This window comes from Alternaria hordeiaustralica (genome assembly GCF_023758085.1).
Source record: "Alternaria hordeiaustralica strain BMP 2776 chromosome Unknown scaffold_4, whole genome shotgun sequence".
Classification (NCBI taxonomy): Eukaryota; Fungi; Ascomycota; class Dothideomycetes; order Pleosporales; family Pleosporaceae; genus Alternaria; species Alternaria hordeiaustralica.
Genome location: NW_026056776.1, coordinates 651561 through 677610, shown reverse-complemented (window position 1 = coordinate 677610; position 26050 = coordinate 651561). Strand labels below are relative to the sequence as shown.

The 26050-nt window shown below is 53.7% G+C and overlaps 8 protein-coding genes across 8 annotated transcripts; 5 read left to right on the top strand and 3 right to left on the bottom strand.

The window, feature by feature from the left end:
* Positions 1–1218: 1218 nt before the first annotated feature.
* On the top strand, positions 1219–3380 carry J4E84_003015 (uncharacterized protein; the record flags this gene model as incomplete). Its single annotated transcript, XM_049385633.1, has 10 exons — positions 1219–1488; positions 1545–1737; positions 1785–1893; positions 1950–2046; positions 2134–2168; positions 2218–2319; positions 2371–2658; positions 2716–2737; positions 2793–3000; positions 3052–3380. The coding sequence occupies 10 exons, from the start codon at positions 1219–1221 to the stop codon at positions 3378–3380; spliced, it is 1653 nt and encodes a 550-aa protein (XP_049246510.1).
* A 298-nt stretch (positions 3381–3678) lies between these two features.
* J4E84_003014 (uncharacterized protein) lies at positions 3679–4938 on the top strand (the record flags this gene model as incomplete). Its single annotated transcript, XM_049385632.1, has 4 exons — positions 3679–3733; positions 3782–4039; positions 4087–4818; positions 4871–4938. 4 exons carry the CDS (start codon positions 3679–3681, stop codon positions 4936–4938), a joined length of 1113 nt encoding a protein of 370 aa, XP_049246509.1.
* A 438-nt stretch (positions 4939–5376) lies between these two features.
* On the top strand, positions 5377–6400 carry RPS4 (40S ribosomal protein S4; the record flags this gene model as incomplete). The annotated part of the gene is made up of 4 exons (XM_049385631.1): positions 5377–5449; positions 5515–5878; positions 6002–6241; positions 6292–6400. The coding sequence occupies 4 exons, from the start codon at positions 5377–5379 to the stop codon at positions 6398–6400; spliced, it is 786 nt and encodes a 261-aa protein (XP_049246508.1).
* A 1385-nt stretch (positions 6401–7785) lies between these two features.
* On the top strand, positions 7786–10069 carry J4E84_003012 (uncharacterized protein; the record flags this gene model as incomplete). Its single annotated transcript, XM_049385630.1, has 3 exons — positions 7786–7978; positions 8031–9252; positions 9301–10069. 3 exons carry the CDS (start codon positions 7786–7788, stop codon positions 10067–10069), a joined length of 2184 nt encoding a protein of 727 aa, XP_049246507.1.
* A 3587-nt stretch (positions 10070–13656) lies between these two features.
* On the top strand, positions 13657–15829 carry J4E84_003011 (uncharacterized protein; the record flags this gene model as incomplete). Its single annotated transcript, XM_049385629.1, has 2 exons — positions 13657–13752; positions 13808–15829. 2 exons carry the CDS (start codon positions 13657–13659, stop codon positions 15827–15829), a joined length of 2118 nt encoding a protein of 705 aa, XP_049246506.1.
* Positions 15830–17137: 1308 nt separating this feature from the next.
* J4E84_003010 (uncharacterized protein) lies at positions 17138–17956 on the bottom strand (the record flags this gene model as incomplete). The annotated part of the gene is made up of 2 exons (XM_049385628.1): positions 17138–17390; positions 17445–17956. The coding sequence occupies 2 exons, from the start codon at positions 17954–17956 to the stop codon at positions 17138–17140; spliced, it is 765 nt and encodes a 254-aa protein (XP_049246505.1).
* A 3752-nt stretch (positions 17957–21708) lies between these two features.
* Positions 21709–22653, bottom strand: J4E84_003009 (uncharacterized protein; the record flags this gene model as incomplete). Its single annotated transcript, XM_049385627.1, has 4 exons — positions 21709–22132; positions 22226–22452; positions 22507–22541; positions 22590–22653. 4 exons carry the CDS (start codon positions 22651–22653, stop codon positions 21709–21711), a joined length of 750 nt encoding a protein of 249 aa, XP_049246504.1.
* A 1016-nt stretch (positions 22654–23669) lies between these two features.
* On the bottom strand, positions 23670–25061 carry J4E84_003008 (uncharacterized protein; the record flags this gene model as incomplete). The annotated part of the gene is made up of 2 exons (XM_049385626.1): positions 23670–24555; positions 24616–25061. 2 exons carry the CDS (start codon positions 25059–25061, stop codon positions 23670–23672), a joined length of 1332 nt encoding a protein of 443 aa, XP_049246503.1.
* Between the last annotated feature and the right edge of the window lie 989 nt (positions 25062–26050).

The following is a 26050-nucleotide window of genomic DNA, read 5'->3' as shown; positions in this document are numbered from 1 at the left end:
GCTGGGCGCAACATTGCTAGCCTGCAGGCATTGCGGGGCTGTTTCTATTCTCCGCTCACACGTTACCTCTCATTGGTGGTAATAGACTCTACGCGTCGTCTTTGCTTTTGGCAGTTCCTTTGCAGTCTCGAGCTTAATGGCGTTCCATCACATTGCTCATGGGAGCCGTATACGGTATCCCGCTTCAGTACTATATGGGAGTAGTCGTCTGCCTGGCACCATAGCCGTTACCGCGGCATCCACCGGCCTCCTCCGGCTTTCTGGCTTCACCGACAAGCAGACGCCTGAAGATCGCGCGTGGGGTACGGCAAACGCTCATGTGCAGCTTGTTCCCCCACTCGCTCGATTGTCAGCCAGCATCTGAGCTGCACAGACGAGAGGAGCAGGTTTCGTGAGGTAATGGTATCACCGTCGTCCAATCGCCAAGGGCAGGTCTGCCGCTCAGCTTCTCCCTAAGCCTCCCAAGCTTCTGTTTTTGAGCCTCAGCCATGGGCATCAGACATCGAGGTAGAAGATTGTCCCTGACAGGCGCCTCTTCTGCCACTTGTCTCGCTCTCGAAAAGAAAACATACATGGCAGCAGCGTATCATGGTCGTCCGCAGAGTTCCAGATCCACATCTTCGGTCCTTGTCTGCAGCCGCTCGGGGCCCTAGCGAACGCCTCGTCACGCGACGGCATCTCGCTCGGAATGTCATCCAGCGTCACCTGTCGCCACGATGCGTCTCGAACCAACACATTTGCTTGTCGTTGCCCTGGTCTTCCCCGCAATTACCTTGCGTGTGTCCAAGCCCCTTGCAGGTGATCATGCACGACTTCATTTGATGCGTGAGCCGAAAAATTTGATACAGAAAATCGGGAATCTCGTCAGCCTCCCACGCTATCACTGGTCCATCCCACGACTTTTAGGACGTGTATTGCGACTTTACCTGTGCGCTGGCCAACGACGCTCAAAGCGATACCCGAAAGAACTATCGCGCCAACTGCGTTTAGACTGAAATAACCTCTCCCCGCTCTTACTGTGCTTGCCGTTCGGCTTCTAGATCCACAAAATGCGTAGGCCAGCCTTGCAACCATCTTCTCCTCCACTCTTCTGTCATACTAGTTCGCTAAATGCGCCCTGACCCATAGTCAGCGAAAGTGGATTCCACTTCTAGTTCTTCCCAGCATCCCAACAACTGATTGCAACTTCATTTTCCCTTCTTCGTTGTCGATTTCGTCATGTTCCGCCAGCCAGCGGCGCGACTGAGGCAAATAACCTCACCCATCTTCAAGCGAGGTGGCGCTCGAGCACGCACTGGACGCGAGCAGACCTTCAAAGCCGAGCAACTTCAAAGGCCATTTTGGAACTCAGGACGAGTCTTGTTATTTTCTGCAGTTACCGGAACGACCACATACTTTTACGGCGCCAATGACGAACCGCATAGAATTCAGATGCCATGGAAGAAGTCATCAGGGCCCCAATATGCGAACAAATACGAGATGGAGAGGGTAAGCTTGCAACCATAAAGTTCCTTCGCATCCACCAGACACTTAGGTCAGTACAGGCGATTTTAGAGCTCAGGGATGTTCTTGGGGAAGACACCATCAGCACCGACGACGAAGATTTGCACCGACACGGGTATTCGGAATGGTCTTCTATCAACATTGACCAACTTCCTGTTGCAGTGGCGTACCCGAAGTCCACTGAGGAATGTGCCACGATCGCCAAGGTCTGTTACAAGTACAAGATACCGATGAGTACGTTTAACAAGACGCATGGAGAGATGAGTGTTGACAGCGCGCAGTCCCATATTCTGGGGGATCAAGTTTGGAGGCCAACTTCTCGGCTCCATTCGGTGGCATGAGCATTGACTTCTCGTTCATGGATCAGATCCTGGCCTTGCACGAAGATGAGTGAGTTAATTATACGTTTAGCATGCAAGACTGGCGACGCTGACAGTCATGCGTAGTATGGACGTAGTGGTTCAGCCTTCTGTCCCATGGATGAGTCTCAATGATCAGATCAAAGACTCGGGGTTATTTTTCCCAGTCGACCCTGGCCCATCGGTACGTTGTCATGTGTTACACAACTTTGCAATCAACCCTCGGAAACCCCGATGCGGAACTCCGAATTTATTCTAACGGGCGTGGCAGGCCCGAATTGGAGGTATGGTGGGTACGAGCTGCAGGTAAGGTCTATGATGGTCAGTGACGTGGTCCAACAGCTGACCCTCCTAGTGGCACCAACGCAGTGCGATACGGCACGATGAAGGATTGGGTCATCAATCTGACTGTAGTCCTTGCCGATGGCACGATCATCAAGACCAGAAGAAGGCCCAGGTATGCAAATTGTTTCCGTGTCGGAATGTGCGATAGACTGACTGTTTCCAGGAAGTCATCGGCCGGTTACAATCTTACCAACCTCTTCGTTGGCTCCGAAGGCACCCTGGGTATCGTGACTGAGATCACTTTGAAACTTGCAGTAGTACCACAAGAGACCAGCGTCGCAGTCGTTACCTTTCCCACGATACGGGATGCCGCTGCCGCAGCTTCCAAGGTGTTGCGCGCCGGAGTGCCGGTGGCTGCGATGGAGATAATGGATGACGTGCAGATGGGTGTAATCAACAAAGCCGGATCAACGACCAAAAAGTGGAAAGAATTGCCGACCATGTTCTTCAAGTAAGTTTCCAGAACATCCCTTGACATGTGAAAGCACGAACTAAGAGCCTCAAACAGATTTTCGGGAACCAAAGCAGGGGTACGTCAGCCCTACGCGTCCTGCAATTACCTAGAGCGGAACTGACTGCATATAGGTACAGGAGAACATTGAGCTGGTCAAGTCCATTTCCAGGAAACACAAGAGCGGGGACTTCGAATTTGCCGTCAGCGCCGAGGAGCAGAAGACGCTTTGGTCTGCGCGCAAGGAGTCCCTATGGAGCATGTTGGCGCTCCGTCGCGAAGGCGACGAAGTTTGGTCAACAGATGTCGCCGTGCCGATCTCCAGGCTCCCAGACATTATAGGTGTGTAAGCGAATACAAGGTTTCCGGAGGTTGCTAACTAATTGTTGAAAGAAATCTCCAAGAAGGAGATGGATGACCTCGGTCTCTTCGCCAGCATCCTAGGTCATATCGGAGACGGCAACTTCCACGAAAGCATTATGTACAACAGCAAAGATCCCAAAGAGCGAGCGGCTGTCGAGAAGTGCGTTCATGACATGGTCGACCGCGCGCTAGAGATGGATGGCACATGTACCGGCGAGCACGGCATTGGGCTGGGCAAGAAAGAATCGTTGCAGAAAGAACTCGGTCTCGACACTATCAATGTGATGAGAAGCATCAAGGGCGCATTGGATCCGTATTGGCTCATGAACCCAGGAAAGATCATGGACGCTCAGGCGTAGCATTGCATGTCGAGATGGCGCATCGTCCGAAGTTCCTCGACGAACACGCATTGGAGGACGCTTGATTATCGGTGCATTTGCAAATAGCATGTTTAGATTTCTTACCGCTCCATCGTTTAGTGTTGGTTTTGTCTGGTAATAAAAAAGTGTTGTTCATGGCAAGACAGTCGGCAAATGAGCGCGTGCAAGACCTCCGTGATCGGCTGGTGTCGCGTTTTCCACCCCACCCCCGCGTCATACCTAGCCAGAACTTTGTGAACTTGATTGACTCAATCTTGCAATACCAACAACCACCACAATGGACGCTGAAAAGTTTACATCTCAGAGCAAAAACTTCCCCAAGAAGAAGTGCGGTGTGTAGACCATCTTTGGTTGGAAATAGCCGACTGACCCCGTTGCAGGTGTGCTCGGCGCGACTGGCTCCGTCGGCCAGCGCTTCATCCTTCTTCTTGCGCTACACCCACACTTCGAGCTACACGCCGTTGGAGCCTCCGAGCGATCAGCCGGCAAGAAATACAAAGATGCGGTCAAGTGGAAGCAGGCGCTGCCTTTCTCGGAGCGCATTGGAGAGCTGGTGGTGAAGAAGTGCACACCTGAAGAGTTCAAGGACTGCGACATGGTCTTCTCTGGTCTCGACAGCGATGTTGCCGGAGATGTTGGTAAGCAGTCCACTTCAAATCACGATTGCGATACTGACACATAACAGAGATGGCCTTCCTCAAGTCCGAACTCGCCGTCTTCTCCAACGCAAAGAACTACCGCCGCGACCCTCTCGTGCCGCTCGTCGTACCCACTGTAAACCTCCCCCATCTCGATGTCATCAAGCACCAACGGCAACACCACAAGCTAGAGAAGGGCTTCCTCGTCTGCAACTCCAACTGCGCAGTCATCGGTCTCGTCATACCTTTCGCAGCGCTCCAAGCCAAGTTTGGTCCCATAGACCAGGTCTCGGTCGTCACAATGCAGGCCGTTTCCGGCGCTGGCTACCCCGGTGTCAGCAGCATGGACATTATTGACAACGTCGTGCCTTTCATATCAGGCGAGGAAGATAAGCTCGAGACGGAAGCATCGAAGATCCTGGGTAGCGTCAACGACGACATCACAGGATTCGTAGATCAGCCCATGAAGGTGTCTGCGGCGTGCAACCGCGTACCAGTACTGGACGGACACACCGCATGCGTATCGCTACGCTTCCAACGCCGTCCGCCACCGAGCGCGGAAGAAGTCAAGCAGGCAATGCGCGAGTACGTGTCTGATGCACAGAAGCTGGGTTGCCCGTCTGCGCCCGCGAAGGCGATTGTGGTTATGGAGGAGCCAGATAGGCCACAACCAAGGCTGGACAGGGAGACGGATAGGGGGTACGCGGTTAGTGTGGGTAGGATAAGAGAGGATGAGGCAGGTATCTTCGATCTCAAGTTCGTTGCTTTGAGCCATAACAGTAAGTTTGACTTGCGAATGCAGGGGGCTGGGCGATTGCTGATTGATTATAGCTGTCATTGGAGCGGCGGGATCGTCGATATTGAACGCAGAGGCGGCGGTGCTGAAGGGGTATGCTTAGGGTTGAGAACAGGGATACAACTCAGATGCAAGAAAATAATCAATTGCACACATTTGGAGTCTAGAGACGGTCTGGTGACTAAGTGCTCGTTGATCGTGATGTGAGAAAACTCCATGGTGTTGTCCTGATCCGCGACGAGTAGCGCATGGCCACACCTTGAATCCTACATTGACGCAAGGATTTCAAATTTGCATCCTTCATCCCATGATAAAACAACTGAACAGAAAATCTGACGTGAAAGTAGGCGCCTGGACTCCAAGATGTTGAGTTCCCCTCGCTTGAGATGGGGCATCGGAGCACTTCAGCATTGGTCTTGGCGCGCTAGTCCTCGGCTACGGCACACGCTAGTGGCAGACGAAAAATGAGGACTCCAGTCTCTCGAACTTCGCTTTCGACAGGACCTCCAATCTCAACGACTAACCTCACAGAACCGTCACAATGGCCCGTGGACCCGTCAAGCACCAGAAGCGCCTCAGCGCGCCCTCGCACTGGCTCCTGGACAAGCTGTCCGGTACGCTCGACTTCCGCAATTTGCGATGCCATGGCTATCGCGACTTCAGAACTGACATCTTCCAGGTGCCTATGCTCCCAAGGCCTCCCCCGGTCCTCACAAGCTCCGCGACTCCCTTCCCCTCATCATCTTCCTCCGCAACCGCTTGAAGTATGCGCTCAACGCCCGCGAGGTCAACGCCATTCTCATGCAGCGCCTCGTCAAGGTTGACGGCAAGGTCCGCACCGACTCCACCTTCCCCTCGGGACTGATGGACGTCATCTCCATCGAGAAGACCGGCGAGAACTTCCGCCTGATCTACGACACCAAGGGCCGCTTCACCGTCCACAGGATAACAGATGAGGAGGCACAATACAAGCTCGGCAAGGTCAAGCGCGTCCAGCTTGGCAAGGGCGGAATTCCCTACTTGGTTACGCACGATGCGCGAACGTAAGTTCCCGCTCTATCAGCCGTTGGACCACAGTTTGGGCTAGGTGTTCGAGGGAAACCTCTTTCACCAGGCATACGACCAGGGTCTGGCTATGTCCGAATTGCTGCTAAAATTTTGTGTAGAATCCGCTACCCCGACCCAGCCATCAAGGTCAACGACACCGTCAAGGTCGACCTCGCCACTGGCAAGATCTCCGACTTCATCAAGTTCGACACTGGTGTCATTGTCATGGTTACCGGTGGTCGTAACATGGGTCGTGTCGGTGTCATCACTCACCGTGAGCGCCACGACGGAGGCTTCAACATTGTCCACTTGAAGGACGCTGTTGACAACGAGTTCACCACTCGTGAGTCCAACGTCATGTAAGTTGGATATCCGCATAGAACGAGAACAACTACTAACGTGCGTTCAGCATCATCGGAAAGGAGAAGCCATGGATCTCTCTGCCCAAGGGTAAGGGTGTCAAGCTCTCCATCGCTGAGGAGCGTGACCGCCGCAGGGCGTACGCCATTGCTCACTAAGCGTGACGCTGGCGTAGTTGTAGGTTAGAATATGAAGTACCCATGAGTTCATGAAGATAGGTGCAGGACTCGATCCCAAAATTCAGGCGTTCATGATCACTTGTGGGGAGGTTGATCGGATCTGGAGTCTCTGCATATCATACGAATACCATGTGAGGTCTGAGAATCAAGCAAATAAACACTTCAGTCTTGCCCAAACATGAGATGCTTTGAATGTTCAATGGACGTGCGACAGCGTGGAGCCGTGCGGGCTGTGCAACGGGTCGAGTGGATCTGTAGTGTGGGAGATATAGGCGGGAAGGCTCAAACAAAGAGCATCTCGCGTGGAATGCGATAGGTGAGGTGATATAGGTTGGTGGCGCTGGCCTGATCCTTTTCCGGGATCTGGCTGCAGTTGATAGGAGGGCGCTATTTCGTGCCCTGTTTCGAGGCGATAACGCATTGCAGTGTATTTACCAGGCGAGGCCTGCGCCGTCGTCGAAGCAGATGGCGACCACGATGGCTGGTGTTGACAGTCGCTGCGCTGCCTCAGGACCAGGAAGAAGAAAGGGTCTGTGTTTCAGCGGCTTCGTCTGAAGCACGCAGCAGAGCAACGGTGTTCTCAGTGCCTGTATGATGGGCCGTGCGTCTACGCGAAATGAGACGATAGATATCCCTGCCAAACTGGGGCGGGAGAGCAGCGTGGACGCGTGCGACTCCGACTGATGCTCCGAACACAAAGCAAAGTCGCAGGTAAGACGGGCCTGCTGCGAGGGCAAGGGGCGCGACAACGGGGCTACCCGCGAAAATACTGCCGCCGGGGGTCGTCCAACACGCTACATTCATTCACAGCGCGACAGCTTAGACGTCTGGGTCAACGTCAACGGCTCGATAGGTCCCGCGTCAATACCAAGTTACTGCAGCGACTAGCCGGCATAGTTCCAACGTTCGCTATACCTCGCGCCATTCACGCCCGTGATTGGCTGCGCGTCCGCTCTTTCCTGTTGCTGCACCGTCGCTCCTTCCAGCCCTCCGCCCACCTCCTCCAGGCGTGTCCCAAGCCTACCACGCTTCCCCGCAACCCCCAACAGCCAGCGCCTGCCCCCTCGAGCGCCTCATCGCGTGTCCAGCCGTCGTCGCGCACGCTCAAGCTCCTTCGAGGCATCAATGACCCAACAGGCATAACTGGTGTAACTTCGATCGTCACTCGTTTCACGTCAGGGCAAGAGTGCGCTTAGGCACGTTTACGACTGCGCCCACTGTTACGAGACTGCGGACCGTCTGCACTTTCACCTTCGTCGCGCACACGTCCGATCGCCCTCCCCAACACCACGTCGTAGCCTTGAGAGAGCCGGTCTCTGGCGAGCCGGAATTCCACGCGGTAGCCTCCGTTATTCTTCGCCAACATGTTGCGCCCTGCGACCCCCTTATCGATACTATTCTTCGTCGCCTTTGTGCTGCTGCTGCTCTCGACCCTCTCGACGCCGCTGATCAAGAGCATTCCCCTCGCTACCTACCGCGGCGTCCACTTTGGCGTCCTCGGCTACTGCGAGAATGGCGACCAAGGCTGCAAAGGGCCCATGATCGGGTACAACACTGGTATGGCGCCCTGTATCACATACGAGGGCCATGGTGCTAACTGTTCAAACAGAGAAACTGTTCGCAGGCGAAGACAGCTCCGACTTCTCGCTCCCCTCCGCCCAGCGCCATGCGCTTTCCTCCATTCTCATCGTGCACCCCGTCGCAGCTCTCATGACGCTGATATGCTTCGGTCTCTCCGTCGCTGCCCACTTCCACTCGCCCGCCCACTCGCCGCGCTACCTCCTCGCCCTGCTCATATTTACGTTCCCGACTCTGCTGGTCACGCTGCTTGCTTTCCTCGTTGACATCCTGTTGTTCGTGCCGCATGTGGGCTGGGGAGGATGGATCGTGCTAGGTGCTACCGTCATTATCGTCGCAAGCGGTATCGTTACGTGCGCTATGAGGCGCACACTGGTCAGTCGCAAGGCGCGTAAGAGGCGCATTGCCGAGAACGATGAGATGAACGGCCAGACCTACTACGCGAACCGCGCCAATGCGACTGTGGCTTCCGAATTTCCCAAGGCCGAGTCGCCGCCTCCGCTATCTGGAGAGACCATGACCTCTGGAGGCAGGGACGGTAATGCAGCCTACTTCGATCATTCCAAGCCATCGCCGACCGACGACATGACACCCTTGAACCAGCGTAATCCCTCTCTCAAGACCGTTAGTAGCGGAGGAAACGGCTCGGACAACATGAACCCACCGAACCGCGGTCCCTCAGGTCGTCGACAGCCCATGGATCAGTATGGCAACCCCGTGCCACCCATGCCAAACGACCAATACGCCATGATGAATGGCGCGCCACGTGGAAGAGGAGGTCCGATGAGGGGTCGAGGAGGCCCACCAAGAGGTGGACAGTATGGCGGCCCGAGAGGAGGAGGCTACGGACCAAGAGGAGGTATGCGCGGACCTCCGCCGCCGGGATGGAACGGTGGTGGACGAGGCGGACGACCTCCGAATGGACCTCCAATGCAAGGCCAGCCGCCAATGGGCCGAGGAGCGCCTCCTCCGGGATACAACAACGGTAACTTCTATAACCAAGGGCCACCGCCCCGTGAACAGTCACCATATGGCAGAGGACCACCGCCTGGTCAGGGGCCACCGCTGCCGATTGGACAAGCTATCGAAATGGACAACCGCACAGGCACGCCTCCAACAAACTTTGGTTTGAGGGAAAGCGACGGTGATGTTGCAGGCATGCTTGCTCTCCAGCAAGGTGGCTTCCCCGCCGGTGCGCCCCAGAGGCGGCCATCGGATGGCGTCATGAGCCCGACCAGCGAGTACTCTACAGAGTAAGTTCCGTCAGGCCTACCTCTTTATAACATGCTAACCTTGGACAGTGAGTCGGCGTTACGACCGCAGCCCCTACAACACCAACAACAACCGCCAATGCCGCAACAACAGCAGCAGTACATGCCTGTACGAGCGGGATGGAACCAGCAACAGGTCCCGTCAGACCAAAGTCTCAACACATTGAACAACAGTAGCCGCGGGCTATCGCCAATCCAAGACTCACCTGTCGAAATGCCTGCTCACATATCTCACATTGGTGGCCCTAACAGGGTAGAGCGCAGTTCAGACTACTACGAAGACGTAGACCCCAGGTTCGCAGAGCCCGCACAAGCCCAGGCGCCTCCACCATTACCAAGCTCCCTCATGCCAGGCGGCTTCGCTCCGCCAAACCCCAACTTCCTCTCCACAGGCAACGGAAGCGACACAAACCTCCCGCGCAACAGTTCTTACGACGACTTACCAGAAGGCGCGCGCTCGCCCGCCGCAAGCGAAGCATCACATTTCACATCCGTCTCGCAACGCCCCGTCAACCCCAACTGGCGGCCGGAAATGGGTGCCCCAGCTGGCCAATTTGCGCCCTTCGCACCTGGCCCTCCACGCAGACCCATGCGTCAAGAAGACGTGATCCTCGAAGCCAACGCCGCAAACCCCGACTTCGCGATTCCAGGCGCAGGCCGGGGACGTGGACGTGGACGCGGCGGCCCCATGGGCGGCAGAGGGAGAGGAGGCGCAATGAACATGCCTCCTGCGACGATGATGGGACCCGGCCCCGGCTTATCGAATCAATCGAGATACCCTGGCGCTAATGCCATGTAGGGATGGTTTGTGTGATCATCCAGCGGTCATCGAGGCTTTTCATTCTAAAGAGATGGACTTCGATCTTTTCCCATCTCCCTGTTCTTTTCTCTGCCATGCGAAGTGTACAAAAAAACCTTTTTGTTTTGCATCTTCCGCCTCGAACCGAACGAACGAAACACAAGGCCCGTTCTGTTGAGGGAAGCCCAATTAAGCATACCTTAATTTCTAGTCCAGCGAGCTGTTCATTCCCCATGCCGCTGCTGTCTTGCGCCTTTTTTCCTTTTACTCCGCTGGACCGGATCGGATCACATCGAAAGCGATGTTCGAATCTGACAGCCTCTCCGCCGTCCTGAGCTTCAACGTCCTCATGGTAGCGGATACCCAGCCATCTTGCTTTTTACTTTTCTGTTTCTTGTTGTTTCTCCCGGCTGTTCTGGGCGTGGTCTTCACGAATACATATGAGCGTCCTTCTCTCTTGTTCGCTTCTTCTTCTTCTTCTTCTACTTGTTGGTTCCTTTGCGAAAGGGTTAGATATACGATTAGCCCTAGGTGGGCGGACTTTTTGGAACAACACAACGAGCTCTCACGTTGGGCTGTGGAAAGAGGAGGGTTTGCGGGATGTACATAGGTTTTGACTGATTGGGAGGATGTGTGGGAATTGGATTGGATGGCAGAGAGGAGGAGGAGAAGGAGCAGATATTGTGTCACTAGCAGAATACCAATACCAAGAATTCTTTCAAAAGAAAAAGAGATATGTCGCTTGGTTGCGGTGCAGTGTCTCTCCGCTGTAGTATGCCGTCCTCTCTCGCGTAGACCCCCAGATGCCTTGTCTTGTCCGAACTTGTTATCCAAGATGTTCCCCTGTCACCCACCCCTCATCTGTTCGATTGCTATGTATACTACAGCGGCCTAGAGTGAAGAAGGCCGGTCTTAGCTAAAGCTGTTAATGGACGAGTGGGACGTTGTTCGTGGCGGGAAGGCGTGGTGCGAGTGTGGTTGGATCTCTGCTTGCTCGCTGGCTACAACTAGAGCTTCTGAAGAGTTGAGTAGCCAGGGTATTAGCTACCTTCTCGTAAGGCCCATGGTATTTGGACTTTTACTACCTACCATCGACCCTGTGAAAGTTCGAAATGAAGTCCGTTTCCTCCTTACTTCTTATCTTTCGCGCGACCAGCCTGGTCGATTGTGGAGCAGTAGGCTTGGCTGTGTACTTTTGATAAGAAAGTTAAGTCGATATACCGAAGTAGGGCCTATAACTCAACATGTAGTAAAGCAGTGGAAGGGCCTTATGTCGAATACGTGGATTCCACATTTTCCCTTCTTCTTCAACTCATGGCTCAGTGTGTGGGGCATACTGACTGCCTGCCTCTCTGTTTCAGGAAGTTCGCGGGCGTGAACGAGGCAAAGGCAGTGCGACTGGTTTGATCTAGCCTTGGGGAAAGACGCAGAAGACTATGTATGCTTTGTGGTCACCATTACAAGAGTGTGTGAAAGACGCATCTTTATCTTGAAACCATGGCTATTATTGTGCATATCAAGATAAGAGTTTGGTGATCAGCCCGGACCAAGACCACGTCCCGGCCTTACTCAAAGATGCAATGTCTTCTTCTTGGCTTGGAGGATTAAAGGGCGACTTGAGATCCGGAGAGTTCCTGAAATGCGAGTGGATTGTGGTAACGCAAGTGCACGTGTTGACCATGAGTGACTCCATGAGTCACACGTGTCGTGTGCTTGTGGTCATATTCCGACCTCACAGACTGATTTCATTCATACACATGGACGCGTTGTCATGTTGTAATGGGGCGGTCAAAGAACCACGTGAGGAGGCTATCCGACTTCCAAAGTTGACGCCAGACCGGGATCAAGGGGCACTCTTTGACAGCAGTCAAGGTAGAGCCATCAGAATTAACTCATCGATGTCCGGATGGTGACAGTCGTAATCGGCTCGTCAAGTCGTATGTGTCGTGTGCTCATGGTCATACTTTGATGTCGACGTGTCGCCATGCTGTAATGGGGCTGTGGTGAACCACGCGATGATGCTGTCCGTCTTCCAAAGTTTAGGCCAAGCCGGGATGAACTGACATTCTCTGACAGCAGTCAAGGTTGAGCCACCACGATTAAACTCATCGATGTCGTACAGTAGACGCGCAGTAGTGGCATTCTAGGCTTATCGCATACATCGAAATTTCGTCGGATTACATTCCGTGCTGTCGTTCGCATTCGCAATGTGGAGTCGTGTGGGTGGCGGAAAACAGCAGCCGTTGAACTTTCCGATGGTGGTGGTGTTCGTGAAGAATTTTCCGTCGGGATAGGCCCTGTCGCCTGTCGGTGAACGGTCCACCCACTGCGTGCATCTCCGACATCGTATCTTCTCCTAGCTCAGCGTTTCCCCAGATGTGAAGTCGCGGTCTTGAGCTTGGCATTACACATCGCGCACTTTTGGATGCATCGGCCCCGGATTCTTACCCCAGAATTTCAGCGGTGACACGGTTGTTGTTCTTACGTCTCTCGTATTGACTTTGCGGGGTAGCCATGCGCTGGAAGGATGTTGGCATCCAGCCTCTACGGAAGTTCGACGTGTGCCTCGTCTCGATGCCACTAGCGACAGCCAATTGCTTGACCAGGCCCGGTGGCATGGCACTGCCCAGGTGCTTAGCAAGGGCAGAGCTCGACAAGCAGTGCAGTAGCGCCTTTGGTAACTGCCGATCGAAGCAGAGCCGCCTCGTAGAAGATAACGGTTCCTATGTCTTCATGGCTTATACCGTGTTACGAGGACCTTGCGAAGCTCATGTGATAGGTCGCTTCGTTCGAGGCGGTCGCTCAGAGTCGGATGTCTAGATAGTCATGCCGATAACTGCATGCGCTGATATGAGCAGGCCTGGACGCTGCGTTGGTTGACGCTCCGACATCGTCATGGGGCATGCGTGCAGACGTGGCTTTATCTTGGGCTGAGGTTATCGTGAAGCAAGATGATGCTACTAGCGGCACTAAGGTCTTGCGCTAACTATACATAGTTATCAAATCCACTTCTTTCATCCCACTTCTGGATGATTGTGGGGTAGCCATTGATCTGCCTTATCTCCAGACTCTCAACATCCTCATGATGCTTTTTTGACCATAACCTTCTTTACGAGCCCGCCACTGATGATAGTTTCAGACGATGCGGATAATCTATCAATCGCGTGTCCAACTTTTCCGCTGAGCGGGCGTCCTCCCATAGAGGGGTTTAAAGAGCGAAAATGCGACGCTCGACTGCGGTGGCTGGCCAATCAGCCGCACGCTGATGCACGATATGGATACTTCGGGGAAAGCTGGGTTGTTGAAAGGCCGAAGCTCGGCATCCAGGCTCAGACACCCTGCATCAACCACACCAGCGACATGTTTTTATCAGCTGCTATCTTGGCCCACACCGGTCTAATGATAGGCGAAGGGAACCATCGGCTGTGTCACTGACCCGTCACGCGCATTTGAAGCGTCGTATCCGCATTCACTGGATCCGCATCTTAAGTCCTATTACTTCGCACCGGGATTCTCACCCCATTGTCGTTCGACATTCCCAGACCTCGCCCCCCTCCAACCAAGTCTACCCTACCCTGATACTCAAGATGCCCGCATTGGCTCAAGACAAGGTTTTGGCGAGAGATCTGAAGGCTAAGAAGACCAAGTCCAGGAACGGATGTGGTCGATGCAAACTCAAGAGGGTAAAGTCCAACGATTGCGCCTACTGCACTGGCCCACTTGCTGACAAAAACAAAGCTCAAATGTGACGAGACCGCTCCTGGTTGCTTGCAGTGTAAGAAAAGGAACGTCGCGTGTCCTGGCTACGAGAAGACTCTGAAATGGTCGACAAAGTACGAAGTCTTCAACCCCGCCCAGTCCAAGTCGGCGTCCCCTAGACCCAGGTCAACACCCGACGCCACCTCTACCACTTCACCGGCAGCGAAGTCGCCCCTTCCGCAGAACGTCGCCAGTGGTATCGAGGCTGCGTTGGCTGCCGTCCTCCCTGCAGGCAGGAAGAACTCCCCTCCCACACAACAACCCTTGACAACACAGGCCTCATCAGCAGTCCCATCCCCACCAAGCTTTGAGGAACCAGCCTCGATACAAGAGTCCTCTACCGAGGATGGTGATTCCCCTCGCGAGTACGAGCCTTTCCCCATGGAGGATGTCAACAACATGGACCCCATCTTGCTTGATGGATTCGCTGACGCTATCCAAATGCCCAACGAAGACTTCAGCTTTGATCCATTCGACAACATCGACTTCGACTCTGGATCACTGGAGGACCTTCAATTCGACATGCAAGACCTTTCACAGAAGCAAGACATGAGTTCTACGTCGTTGCCTGTTATGGACCGGGAACAGAACCGAGAGTCTAGCCCCAGGCTCTCGCGTTCGTTGCTTCTTGACTTGTATCGTCTTCCAAGTCCTTCTCCAGACCCATCCTCTCCGGATGATGTCGAGTCACTGCTCGTCCAGCATTACTTCAAGGACGTCTGCGCTGTGTTTTCTTCTTTCGATTCTGTTCTTAACCCCTTCCGGACTACCATTAGCCGCATCTACAAGGACTGCCCTTCCATTAATTACGCGATCCAATCCATGGCCGCGGCACATCTTGCCAACACATTCCCCAACATGGCGGCAACCGGCCTTGAGCTACAGCGCAAAGCACGCGAGGCACTAGAGCTGGAGCTTCCACTTGCTCAGAGGGATCACACAAGCGCGACCAAGACGTTCTTGAGCATCATGCTACTTGGTCTCACCACCTCATGGCACGACAGCAACGCACTCGGACTCGAGTACCTGTCTATCGCACGAGACCTCATCCTCCCCAAGCTTTTCAGTAGGTCGGGCGGCATTGAGGTCGAGCGCGAGGCACAGTTCTTTGAGGAGTCTTTGATCCACTGGGAGATGCTCATGGGCTTCGTAACAGAAGATGCCATGAGCTTCTCGCCCAAGTCAGGACTGCGACCTAGCATCACCGCCATGTCGAACACTCCTGCTGCGCGTGGGCCGCAAGGCAAGACAGTCCCTCATCCATGGACAGGCATCGCACCGATGATTCACTTCCTGTTCGCCGAGGTTGGTCGTTTAGTTCGCAAGGAGCGTTCGATGGATCGTGAGAACTCGATGGACCTCCGTCGACGACAAGAGAACCTTCAGAATGCCGCCTCATTGGAAGAGGACCTCCTAGCTGTTGACTACCCATCAGTCGATCAGGTCATTGACACTGGTGATGAGCGTACCCCCAAGGAACACTTCGTCACCATTGCCGAGGCCTACCGTCTGTCTGGCTTGCTGGAGATCTACCGTGTCTTCCCCTCCATCCTGCGCAAGCGCTTGGGATCCGGCAAGACCAAGGGTAGTGAGAACATCGAGTTCGCCTTCCCTACGCCGCGATTCGAGACAGTCTACGAGGCTACCGACATCAAGCTGTGGCTCAACTCACTTGCCATGCACATCATCCGGTCACTCGAGTCTCTGCCTTCCTCGTCTGGTACATTCTGCATCCAGCCGCTTCTGCTTGTTGTGTGTGCTTCTGAGTTGAAGTTCGTCTCTTCGATTGACTTCTTCGACGTGCAGGCCAACGACGCAGAGGTCGTCGCCGCTCGTGAGTTCGTCATCAGGCGCTTGCAAGAGTTTGCTCTTAGGCTTCCCAACAAGCCTCTTCGCAAGATGATTCAGCTCATCAAGGAGACCTGGCGCCAGTCTGACGAGGGCCAAGACGCGTTCTGGATTGACGTCATGAACGATAAGGGTTACCACACCATCATGTGAGCCAACCTTGTCAACCTCTACCGACCATGGGGCGGAACCTCGCGGCTCCCCTCAACCAAAATTCTGTCCTTTCTACGATACATTTACGACATGACGTTAGCGCTTTTCCTGGATACGGCATTTCTCTACGGCGTTCGACATCCTGTTCCTGTTTCTTTTTAGCGCGCCATTCCTGGAGACCATGTTCTGGTCCTCCCCTGTACGACTGTATCCACAGTACTGTTCTCGATACGAACTCTAATGTACGGCTTCCACCTAGACTCCTCGGTTCTCAGCATCCCGGTGATGTGAAATGTGGACCCTGGCCTACCGCGACACTACCATAATACGACTACGATACCCCGCGCGATACCCTAGCGACCATCCCATTGCCTACTGCGATAAACAAACCCTTAATACTGGCATCCATCTGGAATGCTCTGCCAGCGACCACATCCCCTTCTGCGACCTTGTCCCATTACGATACCCCCAGCTGCGATCAGCCCACTGCGATGACCTGTCACGATGACTTGTACCGATATCTGGACCCATACCAGGACCCAGTTCCGCCTAATAATGACATCTATCGAGATGCCCATAGCGACAACCCGAGCGACACCTAATCTTCCATGCGACAATACCATACCAAGCAACAACACTAATTCCTCTTTTACCCTTGCGATACCCCCGCTGTTTGTATATTACTTTCCTTCCCTTTCAGGTAGGTATGAGTGGATGCTTCCATGTGTTTCCCGATCGCGACACTTTCGTCCACTGCGGCCATGCATCCTTGCGCCCACTACCTGGCTCGACCGTTTGCACCCTGCCACGATTGGATCGATGCATCGTTCGGGTGACTTGTATGTAGACTGCTTGCTTTAGCGTTCTTGTTCTTGCTTCGCGATACCCATTTGCTTTACTGTTCTGTTGAGCGTTTGCTCTTTTTGTTTTGCGATGTTTCATCGCGAGCTTTGTTGTACGATACCTTCGTGGTGGGTGGTGGCAGGGACGAAAGAGGAAGGAGGGACGATGGGGAAAAGACACCGGCGCTCTGTATCCCAGACACTGTCATTTGTACTCGTGGGTAAAACCATGAGGTGCTGGGCATGTTGTGGACCCAACGTTGATTTGTGCAAGCGTCATGGTGGATGAAACCCCATGACATGCGGGGAAAGATAAGGCGCTGTTGTGTGCTTGGACGAAATGTTGTAGCACCGAACCACACTACCACGACGCCTTCGCATCGCTGGAACATGCATGCACGGTGGACAGGTAGTGGAAGGTGGAACATAATACATTCATTCAATGAAAGCCGTGATGTGGGTAACACTACATCACAGGCCTGTTCGCCTCATCATCGCTATCATCGTCATACGCAATGAACTCTCTCCGTCCACTCGATGCCTGCGTGACAAAGTATCGTGTCGTCTCGTACGCTCGTAGCTTCTTCTCTGCGCCTGGGCTGAACACTGAATCTGCTTCTTGGGGACCAGTGGGGATGGCTAGGAGACGCCTTTCGGCACCGGTCAAGCGCAGGCTGCTCTTCTCAGATACTGGCTCAGGAGAGCTGTTGTTTTTCATCCTAGAGTTACCGTTAGCATACGAGAAATAGTGAAGAGGAGCCAAGTTGTCTTACCATTGTTTACCCAAATGCAAACCCTCAGCAACACAAGCCAATATCGCAACCACAACAATCATCTGCAGCGCCCACAGCCCCACAAACGAGCTGTGGAACTCTGGCGTAGACAACATCGATTCCGCATGACACACAATTCTCCTATGTGGGCTTGACGTTGACTGTGCCTCTTCATGACTGTTCATCAGCACCGCAGTCGGTACCGGCTTCTGCGGCGCATCCTTGATAGCACCCGCCATATACGAGTCGTACAGCTCCGGTTCTGTGTGTTGCAGTTTCTGCAATTCCGATCCTAGGCTTGCGCATACGTTGAGTGCTGCGACGGGACTTTGCGAAGGGTCTGCTGGCGACCAATGTGCGGCGGAGGGTGTGTAGGCAGCTGAAGCGGGAACGGATGATGACGGCATATCCGCAACGATTTCGCAGCGACAATGTGTTTGTGTAGGCGCCGCAAGAGTTGTGGATGAGAGCAGCAGAGTCGCGACGAGCGACGTAGAGATTTTGGCCAACATGGTCGTGTGTGGTGGTGATTATGGTGTCTTTTTCTCCGTAGAGACGAGAGACACGATTATAAGTGTAGGTTATCTCTTGGTGTTAACAAAGCCACGCGATGTTACGTCTGTACCAAGGTGAGGGGAAGAGGCGCAGCGGTTGGGATTCCCTTGCTGGTCGGTCCGTTAGTGATGTTTTCGGGCGTACTTTTTCCAAGATGACATACCTACCAAGGACTGGGCCTTGACACCTAAGTAAGCGATGTGGTTGATGATAAGCAGTGGAATTGCTGGTGCGTCAAGTTGGGTGGTAATCTGGCGGCCTGATGTAATGGGCTGATGGAGATAAGGTGGTGGATGGGTAGGGGAGTGTGGTGTTGGTGGTGCTTATGAAGGATGATGATGCTATGCAATGCTATGCGATAGCGAACCGTCGATGAATTGATGATTAGATTACTTGAAATGGTGAACAGGTGAAATCCCGAATGCGCGCAGCAGCAGCCCAGTCTATATGCGAAAAAAAATCCCCCGCCTCTGCCCATTCTGTGTTCAGCGCAGCTGTTGTATCAGCTACGCCCACACCACAGACGGCCGTTTCGCACAGTAGCATCTCGCCGGGGTCTAAGCGGGAAGCAGAGACCGGGTTCTAGAGTCAGCGGTCACGCCGGGGTGCGCGCTGCGCTGCGCCTTTTTGCTGTAGCTTTAGCCGAGATGAGCGCTCGTGTGTGCAGTAGGTGAACGGCGGGTTGTCTGTGAGCACATTAAGATAAGATGGGTGAGCTGATGGGAGGTTAGTGTTTTGTGGAAAGTGTGGGTTAGATTGCAAAGGTCATTGGTGCACTCGCTGCTGGAGGCGCAGCTGGGAACCGCGTTGTCGCTAGCGGCGTCCCCACAGACGAGCATCGTCACTTTTGCTTCGTTCGATGGATGATGCTGGAGATGTTGTTCATCTCAGTTTCTGTGCGTGTTGCACACTCCAGCGATGACTTCACTCGTTTGCAACTTCCGTCCTCTGTCATGATGCGGACCTCACTCCGGGTACCGCACTCACAGACAGGGGGCTCCACCCTCGAAAACGGACTGCGAAACGTTACTCTCGACACACGGACGTCCACATCCAGTACACCAACCCTCTTCCAGCCATAGCACATCTATTTTTCCTTCTCTCCTCGGCATCCTTCCGAGTCGTACCTGAGGCTAGAGCTAGAACGACGATAAACATCTCTCGGTCCTTCCCCACGGCTTGAGCTATTAATATTCTTTCTTTTTCTCGTCGCCAAGCAGGTACTGGCAATACATCGTATAGTACGCGGGTCCTTTCTGGTCTTGGTAAGTGAGAGCGCGAGCGCTCTGGAGGGCTCTGGACCGGACAGTTTCGTGAGGTGGTACGGAGACACCGACTCACCTTCCGGTCGCGTTTGTGTTGCTCGTACAGCTGTTTGTCTAGAGTTTGAGAGTCTCAGCTGTCATGTCAGATACCGTGGACTATCGAACACGGCGTTCCCTCCGCGCGCCGCTACTTAAGCATACAGCAACTCTTGCGCGACAGCGGGGCGGAAGGCCAAACAGTTGGAGTTGTGAATTACCTTTTTCTCACGAAACGCCTGGCTTGAGCTTCCGAAACGGATCTCCATGTGCTAAGAAATGCCGCGGAAAGCTTGTGAGTGATAGAGATCAGGGTTGCTGCATGTGCCGTTTCACAATGGTGGGTCTGTATAACCGCGGTTGATATCATATCGCTGAATTCCATGTTGGATGTCTCTTGAACGAGGATCACGGAAGAAGTGGAGTCATGAGAGTGGAAGTTGTCAGACTTTTTAGTATCTTAGCGACGGAACCATTGTCTTATGAAAAATAGATCTCGCTGTAGAGGCTCGGACTGGCTGGTGCCCTTGTAGGAGCGCGGTTAGTCCTGCGACAGGGAATTCCAATTCCTTTAGGCTCGCTCAATGTTTGGTACGGGTCCCAAAGTGAGTACTCGTCGACGGTCCATGGTGATATCGCGTCGCTACAGCACTGTTCCTCCAGATCCTCTTTCAGCTTATCCCAAGCATCCACAAAGCTTGGATCCATCTTCAGTATCTCCCTTCTCATGGAGTCTAAATCTTTCTGGTCTCCACACTGTCCCAGTATCATCCGCTCCAACTCCCTGGTAAGGATACCTTTCCATTCACACTCTCTTACAGCTCCATTTTGCGTCGTGACCTGTTGGCGAGCTTCTTTTCCAAGTCTGGCGCCCCAAAGCTCGACGTGATCCGCCCTTCCCTGATAACATTCTTTCAAAAGCGCCATTCTTTTGATCTTGTTCTTTTCTTCTTTGAACCAAATTGTGCCGCAAAACCGGCACCAGTTCTTTCCCGCTACGATCCATTGAAGGAGACAGTCTTGGCCGATGATATGCCGACATCCGGGGGTAAGGATCTGGACTGCGACTTTACAACTGCCCGCGGGGCTGCAGCATGTGTGTGCATTGGTTTCATCCCATCTGCAATATTTCGGCGGTGTGCCTTTCGTTGTGATGCGAGGTTGGCAAGGACGAATCGAGGTTTGTATTTGTGCAAGCTGCGCGCTTATATTCGATACCTGAGGATTCGGCGGTAGGCAAGTCATCGGTGGTTGCACAGCTGACTGCTGCAGTGTACGGGCTGATCTGTCGACTAAGTCTTCTGAAAGTCTCCGTCGGAGATATGGCTGTGGTGGCAATGTCGCCAGCTTTTTCTTCGCCTCCTCCTTCGTGAGCCACTCTACTGCGAAGCCGCAGACTTCAGTCCAGAAATTGCACACGAACTGCTCACAGACCATGCAGTGCTTGTTGTAGCCCACCAAACCGTGTCTGCTGACGGGCCTTGTACGCAGCATGAGCCACACGGCGAGTGAGGGAGGAATGTCTGGCATATATTCAGCCGCATCACGGCATTCCCGATCAATCGGCGAGGACACGACGTGCGCGGAGAGGGACATGATCGGCCTATACAGGTAAATGACGGATGGAATGATAGCGATGGCTGTTCTTGGTAAGGATTGAGCGGGCGTCTTCTGGCGATGGATTCAAGAAAGCTATACGTGGAGCAAAGGTAAGTACAAGCACAAGGGTGCAGATAGCGACCGCTTAGACACCTTGAGGCAACGAGTACTGTGCTTCGGTCGAAGTTGACTCCATTTGTGAATCAGGCAAGACCAACATACACTAAGCCAAGAAGCATGTCAAAGGCATCCCATAAGCCACATCGCTCCTACCTCGGAATGCGTTCTCCGCGAAGTGAGCTTATCCATATTGCTCTTGTCTCATGTGCTTATCTGGAATGCATAACTCGAAGGTCCTGTTGTAGGATCTGGAGGCAGCGGTTGTACGGCGTGTGGAATTTCAGGCAGGTTGTCTTCAGGCTCCGGATTGCTCGCATCATAAAGCATGCCGCGATCGACGGCGACGCGGCGGTGAGTTCCATGGATTTGGCATGTGTGGTCATGTCTCTTGGTGTTAAGGAATACAGTGACGGATGACCTCGCAGATGCCGAGGTGGCTTCGCGTCGGCTTGCCCTTGGTCTCGCCAAGAGCTGCCGTATCAATGTTGACCCACCAGAGCGTCATGAGCATCCACACGATCAAAGTGCAGTAACTTCATCGCTCTTACGCAGTTGACATTGCTATCGATATTGCACGCAGTCCTCTTCACCAGCCATCATGTGCCTCTCTTCCAACTCCTCCTACTCGCTACCTACCAGTACTCTCCGCCTTCCCGCGCATCGTCAACCGCCTCACCCCTCACAACCCTCTACAACAGAATCGTCCCATTCTCCCCCGTAATAAGCTCAATCTCCCCCGGAATAACCGTCCCATTCTCCACGGCCGCCGCATGCCCCCTCGCCACCGCTCCATAAACCGGCAAATACTTGTCCAAGTACGGCAGCAGCTCTTTCGCACCAGGCGTATTGCGCCAATCCCGCATGAGGTCGCATACAATGGAGAAGAGAGAAACGAGCTGCACGCCCGCGGCCTGCATGCGCGCGTTTGCCGTGTCGCGCACGAGCTGCGTGTAGGTGCCGCTGGCTTCGACGTTGGCGAAGACGGAGTAGCCTTCTGAGCGCAGGGCGAGGGCGAGGAAAGTGGTGCAGACGTCGGTTGTGATGCCGCCGACGATGATTTGCGTGCGGTTTGTGGCGCGGATGGCGGCGCGGAAGGCTTCGTTGTCCCAGGCGCTGGGGATGTGTTAGGAGAGGTGGTTGCTGAGAGGCAGGCATTGTGATGCGTTGACACAAGGTATAGTGATCACGATGAGGAAGACGACTTACCTGACCTCACCCTGACGCCGAATAAGCGGCGCATCAGGATACATCTCCAGCATCTCCTTCGGCAACGGTCCATTGGGTCCATGGTCCGCAGACGTGCTCAAAATGACAGGTATATCAAAGACTTTCCCAAGTTCGGCGTGCGCCAGGATGTTTTGCTTGTAGAGGGTTGGGTCCCAGTCTCTGGCTAGCTGGAAGAGACCGACTTGTAAGTCAAGGATGAGGAGGAGCTACGTTGGGACGTTAGATAGGGCCGTGTGGTTGGAGAGTATGAGAAGACTCACCGCCTTGTCCTTGTCGATGCGCTCCCATGGTACAGCTGAGGCAAGTTAGTTGCTGGAAACCATGTCTTACAGGGCAATCGTACCATCACCGCGCACAGTGTTGAACAGCGTGAGGGCCGCGAGGGCGATGGCGGAACTGAACTTCATCTTAACGACTGATGAATGATCGGTATATCAGGCTATGCTCCGGAGTCTAAGAAGTATCCGATATTGTTGCAATGGATGTGTAACTTGAGAGCAGTTGGAAGCTACCTCTTTATACGTCTACAGCGTCTTCAGCCTCATCCACCTTGACTCCTACCTCCCGCCCAAACCCCGTTCAATCGCATCTACTCCACTGCGCAAATACCTCATCGGCACGCCACGCCTTGGCCCACGAGCCTACCCTCGTACAAGATGCTTTAGGTCTATGTTAAGGCGGAGCAACGTAACCAAGTCCTCCACTGGTGCAGCTTTAGACTACCATCTCGACCCGGAGATCTTGTAGTTTGCAATGCTATCAAAGCCATGACAAACACTGTACCCAGATTATTTGCCAGCCTCACGGCTCAGCATTGGCTACCTTCATGATATAGCCCCGCATCCTGGGTCCTAGTCGAGATGTCGTGCATGGGCGAAGCGGGCCATCGTCAACATCCTTGGTGTTGAGGCGTCGTATACGACGGCGACATTCTGAGTAAGACTTTGATAATCAGTGGTGCAATGGGCGAGGACATGTGGTGCGATAACTGTCAATGGTGTTCTGAGCTCTCCCTGTCGTGCACGGAGGTGTGGAGACGCCGAGCGTTTTCTGCATACCTAGCTGTAAAGTCAGCAATGACAAGGCTTATTCATCAGCATTTGGTCACCACGCTTGCGCGGAATTTTCGGGGAAGCGAGATCGTGCCTGAGTGTCACTGCTTGCAATCACTTAGTCAAGGCTTAGAAAGTCAACCCAGGTACTTCAGTATCGGTTATGGCTTGCGACAGGCATGTGCATGAATAAGCCACATCAGATACAACACGCAAAACTTTCAGGTGACGATTTTTGTGCATGATATTACAAAGAATGCGTATTCATTCTCTGACGCTAGTTTAGAATATGCATCAAACTTGTGAAATGCGCATTCAGCGCCCAGCCTCAACGGAAGAATGGACGCGACACACAATACAAAGTACGACGCTTACTGCGCAGCAAGACCGTTGCTAGCCAAGAAGTCCTGCATCACTTGGTAGCCAGCTGTGGCGTTGTAGTGGAAGTTCAAACCGTGGCCAGTGTTAGGCTGGATGTAGGACTCGAAAGCAGAGGCGTTGGGGTAGGCCATGGCGACGCCCTCGGGGATGTTGGAGGCGTTGGAACCCATGAGTTGACCGTAGCAGTTGCCACCACAGAAGGGAACGTCTGTCTCCCCAGTGATGACAAGGACGGGGCCAGTGAAGGGAGACGAGCTGGGTGAGCCGCCGATAGTCAAGAGCTCGCCGGTGGTGACGGGCTGCTTGGTCTTCTCGGCTACGAGAGCGAGGCCGACGTCGTAGTTGCCTGGCTGGAGGAAAGCGTACTGTAGGGCTGTGAGGTCGGAGTGTGCCATGTAGCCGGAGGGGTAGTCGTATTGGGTAACGGTCTTGTTGTATCCGTTGATCAAGTCGAGGACCTCGGTGGTCGCGAGCTCGTTCCAGACCTCGTCTGAGGTCAGGTCTACACCAGCGGCCGCGAGGATCTTCTGAAGACTGCCGACAATGTTGTCGCTTAGGTCGTACTCGCTTGCGATTTTCTCAATGACATCGTTGGAAGCGTTGCCAAAGCGGAGGGGCTGGTTGAGACGAGCGCAGTGTAGGTTCCATCCGGCAGTGATGTATGCGAGGAACTGTCCGGCGACGGAGAAACCGGTGAGGATGACACCGTCGGTGTTCTCGGGGTAGAGGGCGGAGAGCCAGTAGGACTGGACGCTGCCGAAGGAGTGGCCAACGTGGATGACCTTCTCGTATGCACAGCTGATCTCTGGGATCTTGCCCTCACGCAGCTGTGTAGTGACAGAGTTGAGGGCTTCGACTTCCGCTTGTGCTTGGATCCTGAAGAAAATACCTGATTAGTATATGGTACACAACGATTGCTATAGAGTTGTCACTTACTCGTTGAAGGGGTCTCCGTGAGACGAGTTACCGATACCGAGACGGTCGATCGCGAGCGTACTGTAACCAGCGGCCAACGCGACGTCGACGTAGCTGTAATTGTAGTTTTCGTACTCCAGATCCCAGTAAGTCTTGTCAAAGCCGATACCGTGGCTCAAGAGCTGAATCGTGTTTCCGCTACCGCTGGCTGGCTTACAGTATTGCGCAGAGATGTTGTAGGTTCCTTGAAGGGTCTGGTAACCCTCAAGAAGCTCCGCGCTGTAGTTCTTGCCGAACTGGTTGAAGCTAGCTACGAATGCGCCGACGTCGAGGTTACCTTCGACTGGTACTTCCTTGAACTGTCCCTGTCGCGAGGTGATAGGGGTCTGTATCATGAAGTTTGCGCATTGTCTGGCGGCAGCGACGCTGGCCAGGGCGAGGGGTAGCAATGCTTTGAGTGGAGCCATTTTGTTGCGGAAGAATGGTGAGTTGAAGTGAGACTTGACCTGAGTACTGGTGGTTCATTCGCGACCGAATGTGGCCGCCACATTATATAGTACCAACAGCACACGACTGGCTCCTGCACCCTTACATTACAACCCTTCCAATACTGGAGCTACCAACAAATCCAAAGCGCGCGAACTCGTCGATCGAACTTTCCATAGCGTTGCCGAACAGTTTATTCATCCGAATTGACGTTGTGCAACCAATAGTTGATTATCGGCCCTCTAGTTAATGTACCGCAGGGAACCATATGCAGGTAAAATCAGCAGCTAACTCAAGTACCGGCAAGGCGACATCCGAAAGAAGGAGATTGTGAGGTGCGAAAGCAAGTAGTCCCGCGCCGAGCGCGGTTTTACCCCAGTAGTTAGTGGGACTCCGTGGGGCATCATAGGCTGGATTGGGTAATCGATGAAGTATGGCAGCCGTTAGCTCTTGTATAATGAGACTACTCGCCACCATAGGCGGAAGCTACGGTACGCAGGTACACTGAAATGTGCTCCCCTACGCCTAGAACGCGTCCATAACATACGTATATGGTCAATTAGGCCACGGAGATGTTTCGCAACGAGTCTTCGCGCTGGACGTGAACCGTTCACTTGTGCTTTTGTGCGGTGGGTTGACAGAGACGCAGGGACTCCTTGCAGCCGAAGTTATCGTTGGTTGTATTTGCAATAGCCTCGTGATGTGGTTCGGCAGTACCCAAGTAGCGACGGTACACGACCTGCATGAAGGTGGGTGGTCGGAACCAGACCAATCCTCGGGACCACGCTGCACTGTGACTGGACACAACACGAATGTGTAAGCAACAAGACGTTCGCGTCTTGATACCTGGGCAGCGAGATCCTCGACAATGACGCGATTATAATTGCCTTTGGTTTGTAATTGAGCACGGTCGCAATGTCCGTGGTGTTGATCGTTGACTTGCGCTAAGAATTTGGAATCTTCGGCCTTG